Consider the following 17,492-nt stretch of genomic DNA (forward strand, 5'->3'; position numbering starts at 1 on the left):
ATTAAATCAGTGGTTCTCAACCAGGAGTACATGTACCCCTGAGGCTATGCAGAAGTCTTCCAGGGGGTACATCAACTCCTCTGGATATTTGCCTAGTTTTACAACAGGCTACATAAAAACAACAAATGAAGTCAGTATAAATTAAAATTTCATACAGACAATGCTGTATATACTGCTGTATATACTATACGCTGAAATGTAAGTACAATATTTATATTCCAATTGTAAGCTAGTAGTTTTTGAGTGAGGTGTAACTTGGGGGTAAGCAAGACAAATCACTCCCAGTATTCTGGGAAGGTTGAGAGCCACTGAATTAAATCACACAGAAGTGATCTTATATGTCAAAATCTGTTTTATTAACTGCACATTGAAGCTTTGTTAGCCTAGGGTTTTGTAGTATCTTTTATAAAGGCTGGAGAATGATATGAGGTGAGTTTTTGGCATAAATCTTTCATGTTGCCCAGGTGAGCTGTCAGGTTAAATTCCAGCAATCAAAAGGTTAATGGAGTCTGAACTTTAAGATGAGAATCACAGATTGGTGGTCATTTTCTCATGTTCAGTTGTCAATTGGTTAAAACAAGGAGGGTATAGTGAAAAGAACTACAACTGCCAATTTGAGAAGCTTCTCTTTAAAAGCAGTTTCTACAGTTGTTTCATGATTCCTAGCTCAAACAAACTCTCCATTATCCCAAACGGGGCTAATTGTGAGCTGCACAACCTGGGTTAAAATTTCACATCAATGACAAGTGAAATAATTGTGATGCTCTCAAGCCTGGAGGCAAAGCTCATTGCAAACAATGGAAGGATCCCATTGTCTATTGTGGTCCTTTAGCCTTTGACAGATGTTTCCATCTCTGAAATGGTGCATAGGTTTGGTGCAGCTAGCAGATTCTGCTTTGAATCAAGAGACAGGGCTACAACTAGGGATGGGGTGTGGGCTTTATTCTGAACTACCTTGAGTTCCTCTGACCCCAGGCAGGTGGGAGTAGACACTGTGATAACAGCAGGTGCCCCCTCGATATTTGTTAGTAGCACACAAATGCAAATAAAAGGGAAGATGAGTAAGCTCTGCTCTGCTCTGCTCTGTTGTAGATTTTAAAATTTCAGGACTTAATTATGCCACAGGTCTATAAATTACAGAAACACGTTAATGCTCCCGTGATTAAAATTATAGAGGGCCTAATTGAAAAAGCATAAACACAATTGAAGAATTCCTAATTCTAGATTGCTTTGAGATGTTAATTTCCTCCACAATGAATGTGTAATTTTTTGGAACCAGAAGAAGGGGGCTGTTCTACCGGCACATGGCTGGAGGTAGAATGAGGGGATTATCATAAACACACTCAAACAATACAAAAGGAAGCCTCGGCAGCCATGACACCATTTCAGATGCCTGTCCTCCCACAGCAGCACATCTTGAGAGCAAAGGGGAGGGTTGGCAGAAAGATGACGAAGGAGAAAGGGCTGATTTAATTAAAAGGAGATATGGTACCAGTGAGAAAGGAAGGAGGGGAGAAGAGAGGGCAATGCGCAGAGGGTGCAAGCACAGAAGGCAATATCATGAGTGCTGAAGAAAGAGAACAAAAGGCAATGGATGGGTGGGGAGGGCCACTGGATCAGCCAGGAATGAAGCTGGGTGTGACTTCCCGCAGTGCCAGCCAGCACACATTGCTGAGCAGCTGGAAAAGTTGATATTGGTGCAAGAGGCTGTTTCCTTCAAAGGGTGAATATTATGTCCTGAGTCCTCTCCCTTGTTCCAAAATATGCTGGACATGGAGGAGCCACGATCAAGCACTGGGAGCCAAGTACGGCTTCCTGATTTTGAAGTTCCCCTAGCCTTGGTGCATGTTAGACCAGATCACAAATGCCTACATGCCAGTTAAGAATTGACAGAGTGCAGGCATGCACTCTCCTGCCTCCAGCACTCCTTCTCTGACCCCTGACACACCCACTCCTGCCAGACTGGGGAATAGTTGTTGTGTAGGAGCCAACTACACCAATTGAGAGCTCCCCTACTGCAGGGGAATTCATAGCTGGCCAGCTGGAGCGAGACGGCGTGGTAATTTTGCACTGTCTGGACAGTGTAAAGTGGCTCGATCGGGGTAGGTAATCTATAGCTTGTTGTTCTCAGCACTCCTAGCCCCCGCACATCCTGGGAGAAAGTGACTGGGATCAGGAAGCCTATAGGATATTTTACCATGGCCTGCCAGGGGATTATGCAATTACAGGGCTTTGACGTCATCTGCCTGCTCCTGGTCCGGTTACCAAATGGTGAGAGTCCATATCTCCTTTATACCTCTGTCCTTTTCAGTAACGTGGCTTATGCTGAGCGGTGTCGATAGAGGGGCCTGGAATTCAGTGGGCTGTGGAGACAGAACTCCTGCCCCTCCCACAGGTGGTCCCTGCAGTTCAGTTTTGAAGCATGTTGATGGGACAATTGTGGACAGTAGCTTACAATATCTCTGGCCATGATGTACCTGTTCTGTGGGTAGAAACCTTCATTGTATTATGTTATCAATCTCATGTTCTTCTCAGGCATTAAGTTAATTAAACGCTTGTAAAATAGTAAATGCTTTTTCATGCAGCTCCAACTCTGTACAGTGAAGAGGGGAAGGAGGAGTGGGAGTTCTTAAATACAGACCAGATTCTCTGCTGGTATAAACCTGCATAGCTTAACTGAAGCCAACAGAGCTACTCCAGTTTACGCTGGCTGAGGATACGGCCGTATGTATCCATACCCCTGCCTATCCCACTGCTTTTATGAAGAGGATTGAAGAGCTTAGGTGGAGCAGCCCCAGAATGGTGCCCCCTCTCTCAGAATACAACCAGAGCCCCTTCTTCTCCTGTGCCTTGCTTAAAGAACAACATGGCTCCTCTTGTCCTTGAAACTTACTTCTTGTCTTGAAAGAAACCACTGAGCATGCCAACGAGACCACAGTCAGTGACACCTGCCTAATGCTAAGTGACATTAGCAATTTTTCTTTGCTTTTGTTTTTTATTTGTTTTTGCAGATTAAACAGATGGCAGGTGGTTCAGGAGGGAAAACACACCTCTGAAGCTACTAACATTAGCTCCTGTCACAGTGAAAGCCATATCTGTCTGCAGTCATTATCTTTAATCTGCCATCTTAGAACAACATTGAACTGGAGAGAGAGGGACCAAACTATTCCACTGGGGAATATCAGCTATTATATCTAATTTGTGTTGCAAGCCAGGTCAGGCTTATGAATATGGGTAAGACAAGGGAGTGTACAATTTTGAAATGCCCTCTGTTGGTTTCTTTCCAGGCAGATTAGATACAGACGAGTAAGCAATTTAAATAACGATGCATATATAATCCAAGTAACATAAATATGTTCATAGCTTCCTGCTCAGTCTTCCACCCAGGTTCCTTTCTGGAACCAGCTGATGTTTTCTGGATTTAGATTTTTCTTTGCAGTCCACAGATATTACCCTAGTTACAAGGTCTTCCAAATGCTATTTGGAAATGTTGCAGTTGTAAAGTTCAGGCTATAACTATCCACCCTGGTGAGAGCTCAATCACCAGCTATTGTAAAAATTAGTGATGAGTAAAACACAAGAGATTTGGAGGATTGGTTTAAGAACCCAAATACATGAATGTTTGTTCAGACCCTCAGAGTCTGCCAAACGACACAGGGAATGCCATGAAGAGGGGGATGCTTTCCTTCTGAGGTTTCCCATGCTTTTTGCTTCCATTTGGGATGGGGATGCAGCCTTTCCCACATTGGGTCACTAGTTCCACTTCCTGTCCTCGCTGGAACCTGAGGGTGCCAATTTGTTGTAGCTCTCACAAGAGAAAGAAAAAAAGGAGAATCTGAACTTCCTTAAATCACAAAAAATGTTCAGGGTTTGGGATTTAGCTTTAGCTTCATGCCCCCCCCCCTTTTTTTTTAATCCGAACTCATCTCTGAAAACAGTGGAACAATAAAATAGCCCTTAAAAGCAACAAACCATGTCAGGAAGTGAAGCTCGATCAAATGCACACATTTCATGGAACAATTTTGAAGGTCATTGACCCTGCTGCTCATGATGCACATGAGGCATCTATCTGCTACAGTTATGTATGATTACTCACATAATGCAGTTAATGGAGTTTGGAGGAAAATACCAGTCGGCTGTTGCTTGTGTAGAGAGACAATTTAAGAAAGAGACCAAGCCCTGGCATGTTTTAACTGTGATATTGGGCAAATTCTGCCATAAGTAGCTACTGCTAGTTATTTTGCCAGGGTTCTAAGGAGAGTTGTCTTCATAGTGGTGTGGTAGATGAGCACCACGTAGGAAGATGGTTCCAGGTGGATTTTGTGGAAGTCACCGTTGTGCTCTGGAACGTCTCCAGAACGCTTGTCTCCCCCTACCTGTGAAAGACCATGCAGTCATCATCTGCCCTCCCTTCATCTCCTTGTGGAATATACCATTGGATAATGTCCAGAAGAAGTTGCACAGTCCCACTGTATCCCAGCATTTACTTGCTGGTTTTATTGTTAGTGAGTATTGCTCGGTGTACTCAGTCTAGAAGACTCCCAGCTGCATTAGATAGGCAGTGTTCTCTGGTAGTTGGGGCCGAGGATACTGGGTTCCTTTTTCAAGTTCCATTAGTGATATACTGTATGATCTTAGGTAAATCACTCATTGTAACTTTCCTGTGCCTGACTTTACCCATCCATAAAATGGGGATAATACCTACTGTGCCTGACAGGGGTGCGAGGATTAATTAATGTGTGTTCTCTTTTATTTTGGGTTCTCATACTGTACTCATGACCCTGGTATGTGAACACCTTGAGATCACTGATGAGGGGTAAATTATCATTTTTATTGTAAACAAAGAACAGCTAGTTTTTAACAACTTTGTGCATTTTAGAGAGACAAGGTGGGTGAGATATCTTTTATTGGAGCAACTTGTGTTGGTGAAAGAGACAAGGTTTCAAGCTTACACAGAGCTCTTCTTCAGGTCTGGGAAAGGTACTCTGAGTGTCACTGCTAAATACAAGGGTGGAACAGATAAGGAGTTAACACAATGATACTCAGACCTCAGTGGTTCAGGAGCCAAATTAGTGATCAACATTATCCAAAAATGCCACAGTCATGTGAATTCATTGTTTCATTTACTCTAATCTAATCTAAATTATTCTTACAGCAGAATGACTGACCAAATATTCTGCAATTGGTTAATATACTAAATGCATCCCAACTGGTTAATAATTTAGATTGATTAATAATTAAATCACACCGTGTTTTAATATAATGTGCTGCAAAGAGCTGCAAGAGACACAATGAAGAGTTACTTGGGGCTCCGAGTATCACTGAGTTTATACGTTGCAAGAGACCATTCAAGATGAAGTGGACAGTTAACACCTAGTTGTAGGAAAAAAGTGGGTCAGTGGCTTACAAATTGTAGTAATGAGCCATAAATCCAGTGTCTTTATTAAGTCAGTGGTTTTTGATGTCTAGCAAAGTTATGAATTTAAGTTCCCAAACTCGTCTTTTCAAAGTGTTGAGGAGGTTTCCATTAAGGATGGGGACTGAAAGGTCAGATATCTAAGTCTTCTGCTTGGGCAAAATTTTCCTTTTACACCCCCTGGCCCTACACCACCCCCTGTAATGACCTGCTGCCACAGTCTGTACTTTGGTGCCAAAGGCAAATTAATGCTGCTGTATTTTTCACATGGAAATGTTTTCTGAGGGTAAACTTTACTAGAACACAATATATACTCTATGGCTTTATCCAAAACCCATCATGTAATCTATAGGAGTCTTTCCATTGATTTTAATGGCCTGAAGATCAGGTCTTAAATACCAAAGATATCATCAGGGCAGGATGCTAGCACCCAGCATCCACCTCCCAGGAGGGTTGTGAAGTTTAATTTATTAATATATGTACATCTATCTGAGATCCTTGCATTAAAGGTACTCTAGAAGGGCAACATATTATGGGTCAAATTTTAAAATATATGAAACTACTACCCTTTAGAAAAAAGAAAAGGAGTACTTGTGGCACCTTAGAGACTAACAAGGTGCCACAAGTACTCCTTTTCTTTTTGCGGATACAGACTAACACGGCTGCTACTCTGAATATTACCCTTTAGAGACATAAATGACACCTCCACAATGTGCAGGCATATTATGTATCCACAAACTGACTGCAAGTGGAAATCTGAATGCTTGAGCCTCTAGCTATCGGATTATAGATATAGCTAGAGAAGCAAGTACTTGGGAGTTGCACCCACAGTTTCATTGTAGGTTTACATTTTGCAGATGCGATTTATGCTCAGAAAATTGAGTTCTTGCTTCCGGCTTTTTGACTCTTATGCATTTAATTCATGTAGGTTTTTAACTGAAAAATGCTAACCTTTCTATAGGTTTATTAGCCATCCTATAAAATTTATTATTATTCTGTGAAGTTGGATGGGATGGTTAAAAAGCACACTGTAGGATGGATTTAATTTGTTATTGAAATCTGTAGGATTTTAGAACAATTTCTATAAACCCCTGACACATTCTTACAGAATCCAGTTGGTTTCATCACTGTTACATTCCATCAGACTTTCCATAAGGGGAAAATTAACACCTATGTATTAAGTTGTTAATGGCTATGCGATGAAATTTCCATTGCCTGGATTCCATTGCATGTCCCTAACCTTTGTTTCAGTACAAGGCTGCCACAAGGTTTGCTTTTTGCGGGCTCAGTTATTTATTTTCCCCCCTCCCCTGTGCCAGAACCCAGGATTTTGGGTGTGCTTTAGAAAACCAAAATAAACATACAGGGCAGAATTTTCAAATGCTGGGGCCTTAATCTCCTGTCCAAATCAATACTTAATCAGAAAATAGGCATGTATATGTTCAAATGCCAGGCTAAGTATTTACATGCGAGTTTGGACATCACATAAAAGCCACCATATTTTGAAAGTTGGGCCACAGTGTCAGAGTAAAAAAGGCTCAACCAAATTTAATGTCAGAAGTTAAATGGAAAACAAAGCATCAATAATAAGATTGGTGCAAGCTAATACACAAATAGCTGCTGCCTAGACACCTTGATTTCTCTGTCAGACTGCAGCAGGGGCTTTTTTTTTTTTTTTTTTGGCTATTGTAGCTACTGCAGAGTTTGGAATCTGAGCTGACATATTTAAGCAGTAGCAGGGCAAAATGATCTGAAGGTACAGTTATCTGGTGGGCAGGCTTGTTATTGATGATCTATGTTCCATGTCTTTCTATGGCCACCTTAACTACACTTTACCATGTGAAACCAACAGTAGATGTTGAATCATTTCACCGTGCTTCCTGTAGATACCTATGAGCAAAGCATAAGTTCTAAGCATACCACAAAACAAAATGCCTTTTCAGTTCCCTTAACCTTAAGAAGAAAAGGAGGACTTGTGGCACCTGAGAGACTAACCAATTTATTTGAGCATAAGCTTTTGTGAGCTACAGCTCACTTCATCGGATGCATTCAGTCATCCGATGAAGTGAGCTGTAGCTCACGAAAGCTTATACTCAAATAAATTGGTTAGTCTCTCAGGTTCCACAAGTCCTCCTTTTCTTTTTCCAAATACAGACTAACATGGCTGCTACTCTGAAACTTAACCTTAAGGAAACCTTAAGAGTAAGGTTCACAAAAAGTTTGTATATTTCAGACAAAAGGACAGAGTTTAGTTCTTGGCCCTTTGTGTGCAATCTCATGAATATTTGATGCCTTCCCCACAAAAGCAGCTCTTCTGTGAGTGCTACTGCTGCTTCAGTGCTACCAGCTGGATGAGTCTTTCATTTCTGATAGCATTCCCAGGAGTACCATACTTGTGATGTCCACAGAATGGATACAGCAAGGATGAAGCAAGCTTCCCGCATGGGCATTTCAGTTGGCCCTAATGATGCCACTGTCCATTAGTACCTGATGAAATTTGGGGATGGGGAGAAGGAGTGTAGTGATATGGGGATCTGTCTACTGTGAGATGACTGACATTATCATCTTCTTTCTCCTAGCCCGCTAAACAGCTGTTTGGATGTTAATGACTTCTGCATACTGGTAATTTGGACCATAGCTAGAGGTGAAAGTTTCCAGATTCTCTTGCCAATCCTGGGTTCATTCTATCCATCCCAGAATAATAATAATAATATAATAATAATAAAAACCCCAAGTGAAGTCAGGACTGCAGAATCGGCTATGTCTACGGCAAGCTTTCTTGTCGTGTCCCCTGTGGGGAAAAATGTTGTTCGGGATAGAATAGAATAGAATAGAATAGAATACCAGGGTTGGAAGGGACCTCAGGAGGTCATCTAGTCCAACCCCCTGCTCAAAGTAGGTAATAAACACATTTGTATTATTTAAGGAAAAGTAGATACTAAAATGTTGCTTGTTCTAAACATTAGTAAGTCAGGCAAGGGCATCAGTGTAGGGTCAGGAAGGAATAACTCTCTGTGATGGGTATACAAACCCTAAGCTGGAGAGCAAGGTGTTAAGGAGCAGCCCTGGGCCCAGTTGGCCCCATCCTGTTGCATCTGCAAAGCTTGCACATGCTGGAGATGGAGTTTAAAAAGAGAAGCAGACATGCTCATAGGAGGCAGTCAGTGGAAGGGAGACACCTCGGCTCTGAGCTCTGGGGAAGTGCTGCCTAGGAGTTCTCGCTGCCTGAGACCTGACAGCACAGACCTGATAAAGCCTGCGAAGGAGAGACTGGTGACTGATTGTGAAGGTCAGAAACTTTATTTGTGATTCTTTAATTTATCCCGTGGGGGAAAAGGCGACTTAGGTAGAAAGTGATCCAGAGAAGCAGCTGCTTAGCGCCCTAAGGTGCAGAATTTAGCTGCCCAGCATCAGATCCTGGATAGGAGCCTGCTGGAGAGGATGGCCTGGGCTCCCCTATTAGCTCCAAAAGACGTGACAGCAATATGCGGCTTTACCTTGGTGGAGAGTCCAGCTGGGGAAGACCGTGATTGTTAAGGGGCCCAGACCTGAAACTTGCTGCCCCCTGGCGTTGGCCACTTGATGGTTACCAGGTGCATTCTGGGGATTTTTACCTTTCAGGGAAGCAATAAGAGCCAGGACATCGGAGTGGATGGCCGAATGGTCTGATGCAGTATGGCAGGTGTTCTGTGACAGCTATTTCCCTTCACCCGATGCCCATCAAGATCTATCAAAGTCAGACTCAAGCCCATGCAAATGGCTATCTTTCTGGACAGCTGCTTCCCCAGCTCATCTCCCCAGTTGTTCTGTATACAGTGTGAAAGGAAAGCTAGAGCAGGGAAAGAAGCTTGCCAGAGTCCAGAGATCTCACTGTAGTGGGGAAACAAGGCTGTGATTTGGAATGATGATCATCCATTCTCATGCTTGCACATCGACTGGAGAACACATTGTTTAAAAGATTACCTTGTAGATGATGATAAGAGCACATTTTCTCCCTCTGCACACAGTGTTTATATTGTGGCGACCATAATGGCTGGTGCTTTTATCGGTGATTTAGAACAGAGCTGTCAAAAACTTTAAATCGCTTCTATTAAAGTAAAGTAATGTGATTTTATCTGTATAAAACCTGTAAAATTTATCAAGGAATCCAATTTTGCCCCCCCCCCGTTTTTTTTTTTAAATGAAAGACCTTGCAGTGACACAGCAGAGCAGTTTCTCCACTGAAAAAGTCAGACCCTTGACTAATGTGCCATATCTGACAAGCCTCAGAGAGCTCGTTTTGGAGAGCAGAGCTTTTTTGGTATTTGGAAGACCATGTTTTCTCATTGCTTGTTGGGCTCATGAAGCTGCCTGGTGGGTGAGAATTGGTTGCTATATGGACAGTGTTGGTTGATACTGATGGAGAGCAAAAACTATGGTGTGTGTTACTGCCCACCTGGTAACCTGACTAAGAGCCAGTAAATTACCTGGGAGAGATTTCCTTATGGACTCCTCACCTTCCTTCCCTGTAGTCTGCTTTCTAAGAGAAACACTCCTTCCTTCCTTATCCTGTAGTCTTCATACAGTATGTGAACTTGTGAGATCTGACAGGCTGCAAACGGTTTACCCTGCTCAGTCCTTGGACGGGGGGACCTCCAAGGAATAATCTGATGCTGCAATGTTTTTTGTGAGTCAGCAGGGGCAGCTCTTTCCATGAGTCAGTTCTGCAATAGTGCCATTACTTAGGGCATGGCTACACGGGAAACTTCAAAGCGCTGTCACGGGAGTGCTCCCATGGCAGCGCTTTGAAGTGCGAGTGTGGTCGCGCACGAGCGCTGGGAGAGAGCTCTCCCAGTGCTCCTGGTCATCCGCCTCCATGAGGGGATTAGCTCCGAGCACTGGGAGCCTGGCTCCCTGCGCGTGGAGCCTGTTTACGCTAGCGCTTTAAAGCGCTCAGACTTGCTGCACTCAGAGCGGGTGATTTTTCACACCCCTGAGCCAGCAAGTTAGAGCGCTATAAAAAGTAAGTGTAGCGAAGCCCTTAATGTTTGTACAACACTTTCTATCAGTAGACCTCCAAGCACTTCACAAAGCAAGTCAGGTTTATCACCTGCATTTTACAGGTGGGTAAACTGAGGCAAGAGAGAAGCAATGTTACTTTCCCAAGGTCACCCAGGAGGCCAGTGGCAGAGCCAGGAATAGAATCCAAGAAATAAGTCTCCCAAGTGCCAGTCCTTTGCTTTCTCGGCTAGGCCACACTACTTGCTGTGGACCAGTGCCTCGCCACAGAGCTGGCAGGGCACTGTGCAGCTTGGAGGTGTCATCTACATCTCCTGAGTGAAGCGAAGTGGCATAACTGTGTGCTTGAATTGCGGATGTGCTGACCAGATTCCAGTGTGGGTGGTTACATAGTCAACCTAAAATTCTTACAGCAGTTTCATTTGGATAGAGGATACCTATTTACGTCCTCTCATTCTGTACCAGCAGTGATTGCATTTGAGTGGTAGTTGAAGTGATTTGCAAAGAGCCTTTGAATCATTGGGGATTAAAGGTACTGCGGTGAACCTACTGGCTCATTACCTTCCACTCACTCCAAAAGGTAGGGAGAGGACTGAGCCAGTAGACAGAGCTAGCTAGTGCTCTAGAAATAGCTGTGTAGACAGCTCTTTGAAGTGGCAGCTCAGGCTCTGAAGTCTAGGGTGGGGGGTTGGCTTCAGAGCCTGAGCCGCTACTTCAAAATACTTTCTACACAACTATTTTTAGATAGGTAGCGCAAGCCCTGCTGGCCTGGGTGTCTCGAGATGGGCTAAGAGGCTTGCTGCCATGGGCTGTGTAGATGCATTCTCAGAGGCTAGAGGGAATCGAGCTCTGTGGAAAGCCAGAGGCTATGTATGAGCAGGAGCAGCAGGCTGGGAGCTGGCTGTGGAAGGAAGACCAGGCAACACGCAGTCTGATAGCGAGGCAAGGCAGGAGCCTGCTTCTGACAGGGGATCAGCAGGCATGAGGCACAGGACAATGGCACGGGGCATAAGGACAACGCAGAGGAACTCCACCATGGTCTTGGATAAAATAAATAGGGGGTGGCTGAGACAGAAGTTTGGTCTGCAGGCTGGGACATGCTTTGCCTCCAGGATGGGGTGGACTGAAGGGAGTTTAAGACACTAACCCGTGGAGCCCCGTGACACACAGGTACCTTTATATCCCACTACTGGACTCTGCCACCATGGTCTGGTTAGGAAATATTGAGTCGATCTCTTATTGTAAATGTTCAAGCTATTGTGCACCCTTTATGTGTCACCCTTTATTTCTGCTCTTTGTAGGGGAATTATCCTGTATTGCTCATTCAGAATGGGAATGTGTTGACGGGTTCTTGGAGTATGTCTGGCATGTGGCTCTGAGCAGAGACGACAGCACCTGCCAATACTGGGGGAGGGAGGCAGAGTGAGGGCAGCGGCTTCAGCAGATGTTACTGAGCATGCTCAGTTGTTTGAACATGCTCAGTACAAGCCAAGCAGCAAAGCTGACCCTTTGTGCCCCTTTCCCCCCCACCTGGCCCCCCACAGGTTGCCTCTGAGTTGTTGTGCACCTGGAGTGCTACTGAACACTGGGTTAGTGTATTGTATCACAGCATTCACACTGATAACTGCGGTGCTATATACATGTGTCATTCATGTTGTCTGTGATCATCTCCTACCAAGTCCATCATTCTGAGCCTTTTCCATAGCTTGTCAGCATTTGTCTGACTGCTTTCTTTCCCGTGGGAGTGTGCTAGGTAGCCCCAGAAATTAGTTGGTGATTAATCCAAATGTGCAGGTTAGCTGTTTGGTCTCTCTGGCCTGCTTTAGTTGTCCCGCCTATGTGTCCTGTGGAAGTGCTGATGAGATGTTGGTGTGTTAAAAGTTTTTCAGACCAATCTTTCTGCAACAATAAGCCTCTGAAAGCCACTAGAACGATGCACTGCTGGCTGTTTCCAATCTTTGCATCTATTTCTCCTAACTAGACAAAGAACTAGCCTCATGTAGACAGGTGAGGGCAGCATATGTGAATACTCTGAAAAAAAGTGAAATGACTGCAGTGGTATCTCTTTCTTTGTCAAATGGGTGAGTAGTGTTAAGCAGTCAGGATGCCTGTCACAATTGTAGCAGTGCTGAACTTAAGACTTTGTTAACTGTTTGTGACAGAAAACAAAGTCAAGCGTATCTCGATGCTGTGCAACCCTACTTGGGTCTACAAAATTGTGCTAGAAGCATCAGGAATTGCTACAAGGTATCATTGAGATCAAGAGCTTAATGGGATACAAATTGGGATTAAACTTTTATATAGATAGAAAGAATATTCAGAATTGCTTTAATTTTCAAACAAAGTGTTGGAAGGGACAGAAACCCATGTGCTTCAATGCAGATGCCAATTTTAGCTATAGGGGTGGTTAGGACGAGACTCTTCATGGAGGAATTAACGTGAGAGCCTTTCTCCTATTGTTTCAGTAGTTCTGCTCCAGGAGAGAACCCAAAAGAGCAGAGGTAGCAGCAAGTATATAATACGCACAAGTACATATTATGCCAAACTATGAATCTGTTATTTTATTCCAACTAGTTCATACAGCCTTAGCATAAATTGTTTCAAAAGCCATTCATCATCACCACTTTCAGCCACCATTTCATTTGGTGCATGGTGGGATGAAAGCCATGGGCACCTCCTTACAGTACAATTCTATCTTGTGAATTCCCCTAATGCATCTCTCTACCTTTGTTACTGGAGCCTGTTTCTGTAATTACTGCAATTCATGGTTCATAGTAATTTCGCCATATACATGTAACATTTTGTGAGATAATGTTACACATTTGTGGCACTTTTTGTCCTAAAAGAATCCCAGAGTGCTTTACGAACAGCATACGTAAAACTGAAATCTGTTCTCATTTTCACCAGGCCATATCTGGAGTAAATCCACTGAATTCAGTGGAATTACTGCAGACTAAATGATCAGAATCTGGTCCACAGAGCACCAGTGGAATGCAGCCATTAGTGAGGAGAAGGGCCTATATACTGCATAACTGTGAAGGGGGCCCCAGTGAACGGCATTTGTTTTCAGTGCTAAATTTTCCTGTCTCACTATTACTTTAGCTTTGCCTTTTTTCTTTCCTTGTTGGTGAGCTTCTTGTTATTCTAACCTTGTCTTATCTCTCTCTTTCTCCCTCCCCACCTTCGTCTCCCTCCTAGTGTCTATCAGCTTGTTGTCAAGGAAGAGAGGCTGCAGAAAGCACGGAGGGCTGCAGACATCATTGAGTGCTTCTCTGTTCCAGTGAGCTACAGGAATGCTTCCAGCCTTGACTCACCCCATTACTTTGCGGCCGAGCTGAAGCCCGTCAATCTGCCCGTCACGCAGCCCTTTACGGTGGGCGACAACAAGACCTACAATGGCTATTGGAATGCTCCACTCTCACCACTGAAAAGCTACAGCATCTACTTCCAGGCTCTCAGCAAAGCGAACGGAGTAAGTGCAGTAAGAACTGAGACTGGATTTGTGCACATATGGCCACCTCCATCCCTCCACCTCCTAAAAATGCACACTTTTTTTCCTTAGAAAGCCTGAGGAAAATTAAACAGTTCACTACTAGTCCTCTGCTTTGGCCTCTGGTGCATTGTTCCTTTGAAAACTGCAGGAGAACATTATGTTATACATGGTGCGTCTGGCGTTACCAGAGATGTGTTTTACTGAAATACCCCGAACAAAGGGGGCTGGTTATATTTTACTGCAATTTGCTTCTTTCCCTGGTTCATTCTTTTCCTTTTAGTTGCACTAACTCCAGGGAAGGGGCTTATAGGACAGACCTACTACTTCCAGATAATCTTCACTTTCAAATTTGTCATTACTGGGGGAGAAATTATGAAACAAGAGAAATGCAAAAAGCTGTGAAGGAGGATTAGCCTCTAGTCTTGAATCTGGCTATATCCTAGTTCAGCAGTTACAGCTGGGATTTTCAGCTGAAGCGAAATTTAAGATGTGCCTCTCTCTTTCAATGGGAAATGTGTGTCTTACTCCCCTGCAGCCTTTTGAAAAGCCCATCCTATATGGCTAGAACTATTTATCCTGTGTTGGGAAAGAGGTTGAGAATGGAGACAACACAGGTACAAAACATTCCTTGCTATTTCCAGCTGCCAAGTACTACCCTTGCCATGCTGAAATATTATTCATATCATAGGAACACGAGATGAAAAAGGCCATCTAGTTTATCTTCCAGCTTATTAGCATTTTTACTGCATTCAGCCATTGTCCAATGTATTCTTAGTACTTTTACCAGTGCTCTCTGTTCTGTCCTCTTTTCCATTAGTAAATTCATGCAAGTTTTTCCTATGAAAGAGCAAGACAATACTGTATCCCAAACCGTATTGCAAAGGTAAACTACCTACTTAGGCTTTAGACGCCACTTTAAGTATCCATACAGTGTCTTCCCCATGACACTGAAAAAACACCCACAGTCACACAGAGTGTTGGGCTTGATTTAATAGACTAGCAAGGCTAATAAGCATTTATAACGTTCCAGTTTTACTGCCCGCATTTATCACCATTCCTGTTGCAAGGTATCTGCAGCATCACTTATGAGCAGCAAAACTCTTTAATGTGATGTTTCCTCGCCTTGGCTTTCTCACCAGCTGATATCTTCTCCTTCCAGCATTATTCATGTAATTCAGCATTAGATTTGCCTTTATAAAGAAAAGAGTAAAATATATGTACATGTTTGTCTGTGTCTAGTTAGTTACCCCTTGCATGATAGTTGATTGCTTGTGAATGGGTCCCCAGGGAAGGAAAAGCTTTATTTGCTCAAGTACAAACTAATATGCCATAAATAGATAATATGAATGTAAATGTAGGCTTCACCTGGCGTGCTGGATTAATACAGCAGTGTATGGTTTGTGTTTTTTTCTGAAACCCTGCAGCTGGAAGGCTTCATATGCTCGGTGTACTTTACAAGCTAGTGCAGGGACGTGAGGGGTCTGACTTGACTGTATAGTATTAATGCATGTCACTGTATCACCAGTATTATTCTGCACCTTTTAGTTACAGGCAGAAATATATGGGCTGCAGGTGGTACTTACTCACTTAATGAATCTGGACTTTTAGGTCCAAATATTCAAAAGGTCTTTCTTCAAATACATGTAGGACCATTCTGCATGTGTAAAATACATTTGCATGCACAGCAAGTAATTTTGATGCAAATTCCCCTTGGAGCATGCAGTTAGTTGCGTCTTGCATGCATACATTTTATTGGCACAGCAGGTGTGTGTGTGTTTTCAGGGTGCAACTTAAGGGCTGAGCGTAGAAAAAAGTGCCCAATAAGTATAAAGTGTAATAGGCTGCCCTCTGCTGTGTGCAGCTCCAAAAGCAGAATTTGGATTTTCAGGTGAATATGCATATTCTTCCTTGTTTCAGGACAAAGTAATTTGGGCCAGTTTTTCAAACATTTGGCCTGTGTTTTGCAGACACCATTTTTCAAACACCAGTAATTAGAGGTTCAGTGTTGTTCCCAGAACTGTTTGCAGGCATGATTTGTTGTTTACAGTTTTTAGTGCCCAAATGCATCCACAAATCAAGCAGTTCTTTGACTAAGATGTTAACAGAGCCTGCAAATAATTGTGGGTGAAAAATTACAGCCTCAGTTATTTAGGCCTGCAAAATTTCAGATGCAATAACAAAAATGTCCCATTTAAGGCAGGGCAAAAATTTGGCCATATGTCACACCTGGATGTGTAAATCTCCCAGTGGGGTATTTGCCATTCATGTTAAACCAAGGTGTTCTATAACCCCATTAATCACTCACAATTTTGAAATGACAAAACATCTTTCTGTACCTGGAACCTTGAATGAGAAATCACCTTTGCTTACTGAACCATACCATCTCCCTCTGGAAACTCAGTAGGAGTTTAATTTGAAGAAACTTTCTGAATAGAGTCAAAAAGCAGCTTTAGCACAGGGGGGTGGCAATAGAATGGCATTGTTTCAGCTTCTCACTCCGTGGCGAGCTGTGCTCAGTCGAAGTTCTTGTCTGCTCTGTTACTATTAGCCATGATTGTTATGTTGAAAAGAACATAATTAACAGCTGGATACAAAACAAGTGTGGCATATTGCAGCAAAATCAGATCATGAGTTTTCCTGCCTTCTGTTGTGTAATGCTGTATTTGTTTTTATAGAGTTTGAATAAGATCGCCGTTGTTCATTGAATTCCTTTCTCTGGACTGTCACAGGAGATTTGGTCTATGTGATGCTGCTGCCAGACAAGGGTGTCAATAGAACACGTGTGAAACAGAATAGACTTTGGCTTTGTTGTACCAAACACCTGCTTCCAAACTGTGTGAATTTCCCTCCAAGTGATTGTCAAAAGCAAGATGTTGAACTGAAATGTGTTGAAGAGCTTTAAGTTTAAAAAAAAACAAAACAAGCTAGGCTTTTGTGTTCATGGGAGTGTGAGCGCGAGAAGTACAATTAACGACTGTTTGTTCCACGGAAATGGTAGCATACATGATATGACACAAGGAGCTGTGGGCAATAAAAAGGAAACTCCTGTGGTTGGATCAAGCAGAGCGGCTTCTTTAACACATCGTGTAGCGCCTTCCTCTGAAGATCAGAGTTTTATTTTCACCTCTGGCTTCAGTGTGTCATTCGTGTAGTTAATTGTTGCGTACTGCGTAACATTGCGCCACTGGCTCCGAAGCATGTTCCTTTTTCTCTATGAAGCATGAGGGAATTTGCCACATGAAGCCGTTCTTTATCTAGCCAGATCATCTATTCTCACCCTTGAGAAGACACAGGACCTTTCAGTGTTATCTCTGTCAAAAGGCGAGGCCAGTGCAAGTGGGCAATATTGTGCTATTGTGACTCTGGTCTGTCTCCCCACTAACTCTTTCACAGAAGGGAACTGCTTTGTCAGAGTTGTTGCTGACTGTCTCCAGCATCTGAGACAGCTAATGCATCCAAAGGTGGAGACTTTCCTGGCTGCAATCAATCCTGCCTGACAAGTTTTTATCCAGCATAGAAACTAGGGCTTCTTAGAATGATTTCATGCAGTCGCTGGTTTCACATAGAGTTCAATATTCTGGGCCA

The 17,492-nt window shown here is 43.2% G+C and overlaps 1 protein-coding gene across 4 annotated transcripts in view; it reads left to right on the forward strand.

The window, feature by feature from the left end:
• PTPRT (protein tyrosine phosphatase receptor type T) overlaps nt 1-17,492 on the forward strand; it is a 716,574-nt gene that overhangs the window by 563,550 nt on the left and 135,532 nt on the right. For all 4 annotated transcript variants that reach the window (XM_037915718.2, XM_043526952.1, XM_043526953.1 and 1 more), the window contains exon 12: nt 13,613-13,886. In XM_037915718.2, coding sequence (XP_037771646.1) covers nt 13,613-13,886 — 274 coding nt within the window. The remainder of the gene's footprint in view (nt 1-13,612; nt 13,887-17,492) is intronic.

Source organism: Chelonia mydas, chromosome 13 (genome assembly GCF_015237465.2).
Source record: "Chelonia mydas isolate rCheMyd1 chromosome 13, rCheMyd1.pri.v2, whole genome shotgun sequence".
NCBI lineage: Eukaryota > Metazoa > Chordata > Testudines > Cheloniidae > Chelonia > Chelonia mydas.